At 30.4% G+C, this 12,521-nt stretch overlaps 1 protein-coding gene across 2 annotated transcripts in view; it reads left to right on the plus strand.

The window, feature by feature from the left end:
• LOC122568874 overlaps positions 1 to 12,521 on the plus strand; it is a 78,986-nt gene that overhangs the window by 42,412 nt on the left and 24,053 nt on the right. For both annotated transcript variants that reach the window (XM_043729127.1, XM_043729126.1), the window contains exon 3: positions 6,003 to 6,215. In XM_043729127.1, the coding sequence (XP_043585062.1) occupies positions 6,003 to 6,215 (213 nt within the window). The remainder of the gene's footprint in view (positions 1 to 6,002; positions 6,216 to 12,521) is intronic.

The following is a 12,521-nucleotide window of genomic DNA, read 5'->3' on the forward strand; positions in this document are numbered from 1 at the left end:
CAGGCTTTCGTGGTTTATTTTGTCAAATGCTTTCTCAATGTCCATAAAGAGGACTTTATGGACATATTGTACAGTATTGTTTGTTTTCTAATGCTAGTATTATTTCATTAATGAGCCTGGTCTCTGCTTAACATCCATGAAGTTATTTATTAACTTGCAAAACATACATTTCTTTATTATATTTCACATTTTTAGGTTTCAAGCTCTCACGATGGCGAGATATGACATTAGTTTCGCTGGAATAGTCGCGTAACTTGCAGTTGCACTTTATACCAACCTTTCCTAAACTTTGTAGTCTATTTCTTTAGGCTAGATCTGAAATTTCTGAGACCCAGTTTCAGGTACACGTGCAACAGGTACGCGATTGTTCCTGTGAAATCAATATCGCGATATACTTAACACATCCATTCACTATCAACGGCATTTACTATCAATTTACATAAAAATGTCTAGCAGAAGATTGACAAGTTGCGATGTGATCTTTAATTATAATTCTATTTATAATTGGGCACTAACATCTCTACTCATTTCGCAAGTTCGTGATTTTTTTTATCTAAATTAATGCGAAAGTACTGTTGGTAGGAAATCATTATTTTATAAATAATCAATATTTTATCTATATTTTAGTAGCTGTTAAATAAATTCATGTTCATTAATACATTATTGCGATGCGTAAATAAAAATTCTCAGGTATTATATTGTAAACTGTATTTAATTACAGTCGCTCAAAAGTCATCGCACATTGCATTCTTATTGAAATAGAATAGCAAAAGATTTTATTGAAAGCATAGTACGGTCTATGCCAAGTCGATTAAGGGCTATATTAATATCATTTTATAAGTTGAGAAATAAATACGTTAATACGCTTCATAAGCACGTTATATAAGCTTTATATGACCCTTAAATGGATACTGTTACCATTTGGTAGCATATTTATATTTCCTAATACAGACATTTTTTTACAGAAATTTGTACAATTAGAAGATAAAATATCAACTTGAACGAATAAATATACAAATTAACAAACGAACTACATTTGTTTTAGAATCTTCATACACTATAACTTGAACGTTTCAGTAACGTATGCAGATATTATTTTATTATATTATTTATATTTGGAACAAGATTTATAGAATATTTTATATAATCAACGTGATAAACAATTTACCACACTTTCGCAGTAATTAGTCTGCTATATATTCTACATATTGTATACATAATTATTTCTAAGTGAAATAATGTAAAAATAGAAATAAAATAATCTTTCAACCGTTTTCTATCGCCTTATAATATATAATATATATAATATATATAATAAAATATATAATATAATATATATAAATTGGCAATTTCAAAAATGTTATTCTATTTGAAAAAATCAGATTTCAAGAATTAAGTAAAAATGACCTTTCTATAAGATCTATAAAGACTTTTCTAAAAGATTAAAACATAATGTGAGTTTCTAAAGTAGATTAGAATATAGATGTCTGGCGTACAATCGAATATATAATGAGTATATAACATAAGGTAAGCTAATCAAGATACATTAGACTATACAACGGGTATGTAGGATAATGTAAGTTTCTAAAATAAATTAGAATGCAGTGGTTGATAATGAAATGAGCCGTTCAGAAACCACATTGATTAACACGATAAATTGGAATGTACAAGAAAGTGGTGATGTTGCAAACGGTATCGTTGTTTCTCAAATCTAGCTCAAAAAATTCACCATTATTCATACGATTTCCTTGTGACGAATGAATTTATGGAATTAGTACGTTTCTCTAAATTAATCTCGAAATTGTCAATAATAAATTAAGAAACTAGTAAAAAGTTGAATTGGAAATATGGAAATGGATGGCTGGTTGGCGATACAAGGATTGACCTTGACGGCCATCAGGCACGCGGCAAAAGGGACGATCTCGTTTCGACGCCGTATGTGCGTGGAGGACTTACCGAGATCGAGGCAATGCCAGTTAACGCCGATAAAATTCTCACGTTACGGTACAGTAAAACTACCGCAAGCCCGGTAACTTCTTCGCGAATGTGCACCGCTCGGCGAGCACAAAAGTTTCCGAACAGCATCTGCGTGCCGTCTGGCTGTTCACCCGTGCAATTTGCCTCACGCCCGACCTTCTTTTTGCTTAATGAGAATGGCAATGAGCCGCTGGGATTTTCTCAGAACCTTGTCGTTCGCTCTCTCGTCCTTCGGGCACGGTGACGAGTTAATCATATCTTAAACTTTGTTCGCATTAATTGAGTTACTTGCATTCAAACGACTTGCATGTACTTCATAAGTTCCCATAAGTCAAGTTAAGTTATTTAACTTGAAATCACTTGAGGTCAAATAATCTGATTCGTAGTAGGTGGCTAATAGAAAATGAGCGAGTACGTAACATTAATAGCGAGTATTAATCAGCCTATAATATGTGTCGAAATGTACCATTTATAAATCATTATAATTAAAATGGAACGATGAAAAGAAAATATATAATCATGTTTCCATCTCAATGAAAGTTAACATTAACTTGTAAAAATAGCTAATTGAAATCTATCATCTTGATGGATTTTGTTCTTTTTATGTTAATTGCATTAGTGACGTCGATAATGTGTAAATTGTTATTTAATTTCCTTTTCATTAATTAAGAATTGCGAAAGGAAGAAGGCTATCGTATGCAACAAAATTCGTAAATATTTATCTTTCAATTTTTCACTTCTCGGCATAAAAGCTTCGATTTCAAAAAGCTACATTGCAAAAGTTTGCTTATTATTATTATTATTTAGTTTTCTTTTACTGAAAAAATGAAAGAGGCTAGAGGAATATTACGAAAAGGTTATAAATAAAATATTTATAATCTCTTTTTTGCTGAAACAGAATTTTTGATTGGAAAAGACTTTGCTGCAAAAGTGTGTAGAAGTAGTTGACTGATCGTATCAGGAAGGCCTTGGAGAACAAAGAGCTAAAAGAACCTGTACTCAAAATTGATCATACATCTACACAGCTAATAACTAAAAATGGGAAATTATAAATAACAATATGTTACGTAGTTTCTTTTAAATGAAGAACTTTAACTCCATTTGAGAAGATGGAAAAATGGTATTCAAAAGACTTTAAAACGACAGGTTTACATTAGCAAAGTGATTTCAATTTACTTGAAGTCAGATAACTTTGTAATTGTTAATTTTGGTTTTCTAAAGCGAGTCAGCTTTATATATAATTCTTTTTAGGCATCTACATAATTTTTGTTAAATCTCGTTCTGAACGGTCAAGTCACTTTGACAATCATGGTGGCAATCCGTTATAACGAGACGTGATAAAGTGCACGCGTACCGAGCGAAAATTCAAAGTCGATTTTCTCGAAAACAAAGCCTCAAACGAAAAATTGTTATTCTATATTTTCGACTTCTTTTTTCGCGTAGAATCACCCCCTTTCCGCTTGTACCACCAGTTACCAACCACCCTGCAAAATTTCAATGGTTTGAAATGAATATTCGATTTAAGAATCTAATATTTTGCTTTTGAATTTTTTAGTTCAATTTTTCTAGTCTTCTTCTGAATACCGGGAAGAAATTTATTATTTGGAAATATATAAGAAGAAAAATATTTTTTTAAAACACAGGAATCTAAGCTTCGAGCGTAAATACTGAGTCAATCTAATTCAAGTAACTTAATCAATCTGTGGATGCAGCAATTAGTTCTATTGTAATACTCCTGATTAGTTGTCTTCAATACCAAGGGATAGCGGAGAATGAGTAAGGGGACGTTGGACATAAGTATTTGAGAACGCTCGTTAGTATGTAGGACGTTAATTAATAATGTTAAGTAGATCAGAGCATGAGATTGCGAACGAGGAGATTCTCTCTATTTTTAATTCTACTTTCGATGTTTTACTTTGTTTTTGTTTATGGGTAATGTGTATATAGTGTACGTGATTATTCTTTGCAACTATTGGAAATATTTTCAATCTATCATAAGATTATTACTTATTTATTATTATTATTTATTTTAGTCCGTGCCTTTCGGCTTTGGACGAACTTTCGATTTACATTTCTTACATTTATTGTATTGCACTCCTTAGCATATTCTTATCTCTAGTCACTAAACTAATGACTACAAACTATTGCAACTTATGACTACACATTATTGTCCTTTGGTCTTTTGCCTCCTTGCTGTGCTACCTTTTTGTCCTTCCTCCCCCTCTTGTATTGCCCTTGCCCTTCTCTTCTCTATTATTGCTTTTAATTCTGTTAATCCTTCTCCATTCTCATTCAGTGTTTTTCCATGTCTTTTGGTCCTCCCGTTATTTCACATTTTTCTGTTACATGTCTCAGGTCCTCTTCTTCCCTTCCACATAATCTGCACCTTAAGATTATTACTTATATGAACTTCAATATCAACTTTAGCTTTCATAATGGTGCCATATCGTTATACATTTTCAAATAGTGAATTGATTAAAATTCATTTTTAATTAAATAGTGATTACTTGTAATAATATAATAATATATGGACGAGTGAAATATATTATTAATGATTTATTCCTATCGATGAATTAAATTTTTCTTGCACCATAGTTAAAATTGTATTACTTATTTGTAACATTTTGTATCTGTAGTTGTATTTTCTACAGTAAATGACTATATTTTAAACGTATGAATCATTTAGAAAATTATGATTCACATAGAAACAACTACATCTGCCACCGCATTAAAAGTGTATTCGGTACACTATCGAACTACATTTGGTAGATTTTAGCTGGTTGCTGAAACGAATAAAACAATAATAGAAAGAAGACTGAAGAAGAAGCATCCTGCAGACCTCACAATAGAACAATAAACAACCTGGAAGATGGAATCCCGCTGGGGGTAACCATCCACATGCTATATTTTATCAAAACTTAAATTATAATATTTTACCAAATGTCCTAATGGACAAATTGTAAAATGTAAACAAACAATAAATAAAAAAAAAATTTGGTAGATACTCATATATTACCATTACCACATAGGTATTACATATACTACCATTCGTTATTGTTTAAATTCATTATCGAAATTATATCAACATTCTCAAGTTGAATAATTGGAGGAAAAATTGCATACTTGATGAAACGCAATTAGAAGTAGAAAGAGCAAGAACATCAGATCTTTCTTTAGAAGATTGGTCAGTGTAGCACAGATCGGTGTCAATTTTAATTGAGCTGCCTATACAGTTACTACTTTAAGTAATAGATTTAATGCAGTGAATAAATGACGATAATCGTCAAGATCGATTAAAATCAGGTATAACTAGTTTTTAAGCTATACTAGAGCCTGTAGTAATTATGTATGGGTTAATGTAACATTTTGCACATCACGAGCACGTGTTGTAAGTACCGCAATTGGGGCGGGGCACTGTGCAGTGCATAGCATTGAATGCAGTTCGTAACTATGAATGCAGAAACCGCATAAGAGATGCGCAAGAAAAGACTAAACCGCTCTTCCTGTCGCGTGTCTCGTGGTTTATTATTTCATCCGGTCAACTAAATCCTTCAATGGAGTTTTTAATCTTTTCACACTAGCCTTGCGTGTACTTCACAAATTATTAACTAACTTGATAATACATACATTTGTTTTCAAAATAAATAATTCTAGTGCATTGTATCACTCTTACAAAAACACCAGGAAAGATATGTTTCTATTATTAATAATTCTTAAAGACAAATTTCTCTCAAAATTTCTACAAAATTTCCACTCTCAAACTTACTGTATCAAAAATGAAAAATGAAATCCTTATATAAACGGTATTAATTAGGTCAATTTATGTATATAGTTTGTATTGAGACAGAACAGTTATGACCACATTAACATTATACGCCTTCCGTCAGGGAATTCATTCTCACCCTTAAAATAAATTTTCCAGCTTTTTGCTAATATACAAAGTGAAGTTAAGTGAACAACGGCTAAATAAAAAATTGAGTTTAAATTCCTTCCTAACACCTACCATCTTTTTCTTTTTATTACAGTGCTAAATGTTGCCGGAGGTAAAGCTCCTATGCAATCAAGCAGCTCAGATGGTGGAATTCCGCAGCGTGCTGTCGATGGCAGCAGTGGACAAATTTACACCCCTCAAACTTGCACCCTTACAAGACCAGAGCACAGGCCGTGGTGGTACGTGAACTTGCTTGAACCATATATGGTGCAGCTCGTGCGGCTGGACTTTGGCAAACCATGTTGCGGTAAGTAATATAAAAGTCATCTTTATATTAACATTTATTTGTGCGTTGTCGACTATTGCCTGTAACATTAGCATTTCTAGTAATCAATTGGCGATTACTGTAGTATCGGATAAATTTAGATATCAATTTTTTCCCGACTATTTACAATTTATTTATAATAAGTCGACTATACAGACATCAATTAGACAGAGAACCATGGTTGTTTAACTGGAACTAAATACAAAAATCACACTCTATCTCAAGCAACTCTCGCAACTCGACAACGCTAACAACTCTACTCCTCGACTTCCAAACTAACTCTGACTCAACGCTCCTTGAACCCAAAATCGTCCTTCTCCTCTAGCGTTCGTCTCCTTTTTCTCTGATCTCGCTATGTCCATGCTCCGCAAGAACTAGGTGACCTTAGACACATAGGCCTTCTCCGATGTAAACTAACAACTGAAGGGCAGACGACACTGTTTTTATGCTTTGACCGATCTATACTTAGGCCTTTTTTTCACGATACTACATTACTTTTTATTGTTTCATAGAATAATAAATTCTATCGATGTTTAATATTTTTAGAAAGATTTGCTTGTTTCTAGTTATTTGTTTAGCCGTCATTGATATATGTAATGTATCGTTAGTGACATAAAACGTAAATTATATTTTTATGTTTTCGAGAATATCAATCAGATACAAATCTAGTGAGATTTTTAATTTCGTTCTTAATATGTGCCTTTATTAACAACAATTACTGGAATATTTGTATTTAATTTTCTACTATTTATTCACGTTCATTGGTTTCGGTTTATCTCTTATTGTTAATATAGAAACAAGACGCTAGTTGAGGCCGAGTTCTACTCTTGTCCTTGATTAATGCTCATTGTGAGTTATGTTTCTCGTTTTTAAACGGAAGATTTCAATCGTTATGTTTTGTATTTTATCTCATGAATATAAAAATTCTTAAAAATCCCTGTACAACTTCAAAGATCTCGATGTTCTTAATTTTATACAAATGAAATTTCAAATTAATATATTTTGATATGAATAATTGTTTCATCGGAAAAAAGTCGTTTCATTTATTTATTTCACTATACGGAAATCTAATACCTAGTTGAAATTTACTAGTCAACGAATTGAAATGTTAAAGTATCTGTTTCTATGAATTCCATCGAGGTAGATCCGCAACTCTAAAGAAATTGTGACTTGTCCTCTACGAACATTTCAAATTCGAGTTCACATGTAGTTTTATATACGATATATATGTCTAAACTTGTACAATAAACAAATAGATTTTTTGTATATTATATTGTATAAATATTAATGTTTATATATATATATATATATCAGCAATGAATATATAAAACAATACATAAAAGACATAGACATAGACATAGAAATTTATAGTGTGGCAGCACTCGGCAGCACAAATACCGCCATTCGACACTAACTAATAACCCGGATGACGATAGCACAGTGGTTAGCAACATAAGTTACAAACATTCGGGACCCGGGTTCGAATCCCGTCGCCCCCGTAGTTTCGATATTTTTCTTCCACGATACTTAAATAGGAAGAAAATACGGCAGTACCTCAGCAGCGACATCTCTACAGCCAGCTGCTACTATTATCAGGGACAACATATACACCTCAAAAGTATTCACAAATGACTGACACTTGTAAACACATAAAAATTTGAAAACAAAACAAGAACGAGAAAAGGCAGTAACAAGAATAATACAGTATATACACCTCTATTAGTAGTGGACGAAAATTAGATTAGCAATAAACGATTTAATATGCGTGTTTCCTCGTTTCACCGTTAAGTTAAACGTTTTCTAAAGTTTTCTCTAAAAATAAGAGAATTTCTAAGTAAAAATAGAACGCGATTAAGTGTAGTTAAAGGTTTTGAAGACTATATCAGAATTAAGAATAAATCACTTTGATGAATCGTTAGTGAAATGGATCAGAAGATGCAGAGAGCTTGGTACTTTAGGCGATCTACTGAACAGAGTAGAGTTTAATCCTAATACGATGGAACGCCACTTTCATTTCAATGACGCGATCTCCCGGCTTTCTATCGATAAACCGGCATCGCCAGCCAATTACGGGGTAATAACGGCGCTTTGTGAGCGAAAATTTTCGCGATCCAATACTCTGAAGGCGAGCGTAATAACGAACAAGGCGAGCATGAAATACACCGTTAGCGTAAACGCCGCGCCAGATCGACACTTTCATTCATGCCGATGTAGATTTTATCTCTTGCTACAATTTCCAGGCCATTGTACCTTGCCACAGGCGTGATTATCGATCCTCCTTGAATTAAGAACTTATTATACTACGACGATGTATCTACGTAGTATTGTAGTAGTAGAGTAATATAATTTAAATGTTATTTAATTAAAGAAAAATATATAGCGGTTTCTTTCCATTTTTTCTTAATTCTTATGTTGCAAAACTGTGAATTGTACCGTAGTAAAAACAGTAACATATTTTTTGGTTTTAAGAAATTATGGGTGTTATAGAATTAGCTATTATATTTTATTTTTATGTTATTTAGGTTTCATATTTATACATAGTCATAATTGATAATACTTTATGTAGACTACATTGTTTGGAACTTGTATTTCTTTCTTATTGTTATTTATATTTCCTCAAATTTTCAAATTTTACTTTTATTCATTTTTTTCCAAATATGTACTTGCATATGGCTGGTTTCGAATTTCTCTTGAGAAAGTGGATTTGACATGTAAATATAAAGATCTGATGACAAATTTGATAAAACTGATAAACATTAGTTCTTATTATCTTTCTCAAACTTATAAATATTTCCGTGAATATTTTGAAATTTATTTACTTTCTATATCATTATGTTTCTTGAAAGTTACATACATATATTGAGTTACTTATGCCTTCCAACTACAGATTTACATATTTTTCATTGTCATACTTGCTTCCGTTATTCTATCACGATTGTATCATTTGATCAATCTGTTTCTATCAGTATATAACAATCTTGCTCTTTCATAGGAGAAAAAGAATCCAAATATACACAATACGAGATAACATTTTCCGAGGAAAAGTTTGCAATATGTATGTGAGTATATCAGAAATGCGAATTCGTTTTAGTAAAATGTAAAAATTTGTATTTCCTTACAATTATTCCAAATATTTGATAATATAATATTATTGACTACTATTTTCATTATTCATGATTCATTCAAGTAAATTAGAAGCCACACGTAAAATCAGGGCGAAACGAATGTGCCAATTCCAGTGATTGGTAATAAAACGAAATAAAGTATGCAAGGCAGCGTTTCAAGTCACAATTACTGCCGAACGAATTAACATGTATGCATAAAGAATAATTGGTCAAAGGAGTGATGCATTGTTTTCCAGCAATAAAAAGTGAAAACACTCTCGCTATCGCACTGGAAAGTTTCTAGAAGTTTTCACGTACCAATAATGCTTACGGTCAATAATAATAGAGTAAACGAAGGAAGAAAAGAAAAATGACGTGCGGATTTTACGGCCCCATTTGAAAGACACGGTATCATTTTACGTTTTGATCGCTGCCATTGATCGCATCGACACACTTTTTAAGTAGAAAGTGCCAATTAATTACCGTAAAATACATTTTAGTAGTATTCCGACTTTATTAAATATTACAAGGAAATTATTTTATCTTTTGCAGTTCTTGTATATGTATTTAACAAGAATCTTAAGAATGTATGTTTAAAACATTTAAATTACTTACTTTATATTCAGAGCTGTATTTCTTGAAATATTAGAATTTCTCTGTTACATGTTTCTTCAATTGTCAATCGCCGATGAATTGAATATTAACTGCTAACTAAACGATTTAAACTCCGAATAAATTTTAGTCTAACTATTGTTACGAATACCTTTATGAATATTTAATATGTAATGTAAAACATTTAATGCAAAATGGCAGAGCGTAACATCGCCTTAAATCATTTTAGTCACCTTAAATTAGACTAAAATTTCTAAAGTTCTTTTTTAGTTTTCAGTAAGTTATTTATTTTCTTTTTAAAAATCTTTGATGTATGGTTTTGCTCTGAGGAAACGGACACCTCACTTTGCTCAACGAACTTTCCGTTCCTCTAAATTTCGACTTTATTAAATTGTCATTAACTTTATTACAAAATGTAGTCGTTACAATTTTTATAAAGTATTCCGGCGTCTTTTATTACGTAAACTATATTATACTTGAGTCTATAATGGACGACTATTGACAATTACATGCTGATTTTCGTTACAGTATTGCCAGAAATTTCTTTTACGACAGGACCATTAGACTTTTACGATCCCTCTTATTATTTTCTTGTTGTACAAGTTCCGCAATTCTGTCATGGCAAAGAGTAGATTTGCTTATGGCTAAATGTAATGGCAGTCTATATAACCGATCAAACAAGGGAGACTTTCACCGTTAAACAAAATGCTTGATAATAGCGTCAGACGCGCTGTTTATACGGAAATAAAGAGTGAGAGTAGCCACTCTATTATTCTTGGAAGGAATTCGCTGCACTCTTCCTCAAAAAAATAATTTTCATCCTTTCACGAAGTAACAGCCCGTGCATTGGACGTACTGCATTGTATAATAACGAGTTAAAGATGGTTTATCAACGATTAAACGTAGTTTATGGAATTGTTTGAGATTTGTTACATGTTTTCTGTTTGCTTGAAGTAGGTAACACGTATATTTATATTTTATATTTTGATTTTGTAATTTACATTTGATATGAAATTTGTATTTTATACAGTTTATATTTTATATATAAAAATATTAATTTAATATTAATTATATAATATTAATATTATATTACGTTATAAAATATATATTATAAAATAGTATTAACAAATTTACTTTTGATATGAAATTTGTATCTTATACAATTTATGTTTTATATATAAAAATATTAATTTAATATTAATTATATAATATTAATATTATATTATGTTATAAAATATATATTATAAAATAGTATTAACTAACTTATATTTGATATAAAATTTGTATCTTATACAGTTTATATTTTATATATAAAAATATTAATTATATGATCTTAATATTATAGTATGTTATAAAATATATATTATAAAATAATATTAATTATATATTAAAATAAGAAAAAAATATTATGTTACACTATGACCTCCGCTTGTAAATAATAAAATATAAAATTATAGGGCTTTGGAAGGAAATTGAAAGCTTCTTAAGGAATAATAAGTAATAAATTAATTATACAGTTAAAAGTACATTATTTATATCGGAAGCATAATCATAATGCAAATATTTCACTATATTCAACATAAGCTCTGTTCTATTATCAATAATCAATATATATTTATTTAAACGCATACATATATAACATAATGTAATACATATCCTTATACAATTATATATTTTCTTTTATACCACACTTATAATTTTAACTGATTAGTCTAATAAATAAATATTATAACTCGAGTGAAATGAGGAAACCATTTCGAATTTAATAAGTTCGTTCCGCTGCTTCCTTCAATAAAGCAATCGAGTATATTATTTCATTAAGTTACAAAAATGCCATTCATGCACGCAAATATAATACCTGCAATACATTCCTTTTAATTATTATCGTAATTAGAATTATTTTGGTTTCTAAGAAACCAGATAACAGTCGATCTCAAGAAAGAAAGTAATATGCGATGACAGAATTGACGACCATAGGTGTTCGCTTTATAAAACAATTTTATTGTTTGGGAAATTTTCTATATTCTGATTGTGTAATTTTTAAGCTATATATTATGAATTTTTCTATCCCAAAAGCGTAGATATTATCAGATTAGAAATTTGAGAAAAAATATACCAGTCTTAATTTTTATAATTATCCTGATTACTTTCACCAGCATGAACTATATACTTAATTGTAAGATGTGCCTCATAAGTTTCTTAACGAATAATATAAATTTGTAATTTTTTACTTTCAGAAAATAATTGTTAATTTGTATTTATATCTTAATAAGATTCACAAAGGTCTACATACATCTATCTTTTGCGATTTCATGAATGCCAAAAGATGATGTAGATTTATAACGTATATAAAATATAATATTATATGACGTGTATTAGACATTCTTGTAAAATTATATTTTGGATCCTTTTATTTTTTTTTTTTTAATTTGCGATATAAATTGCGATATAGACGTGTCTGAGCTCAATCAATGTAGAGCAAAAAGGGTATAAAAAGGATAGACGGATGTAGAATATAACAAATATTCAAAAAATAGATATAGAATAGATCGTATATTTCAAATTTAAAGGA

Source organism: Bombus pyrosoma, linkage group LG7, assembly GCF_014825855.1.
Source record: "Bombus pyrosoma isolate SC7728 linkage group LG7, ASM1482585v1, whole genome shotgun sequence".
NCBI classification, from domain to species: Eukaryota; Metazoa; Arthropoda; class Insecta; order Hymenoptera; family Apidae; genus Bombus; species Bombus pyrosoma.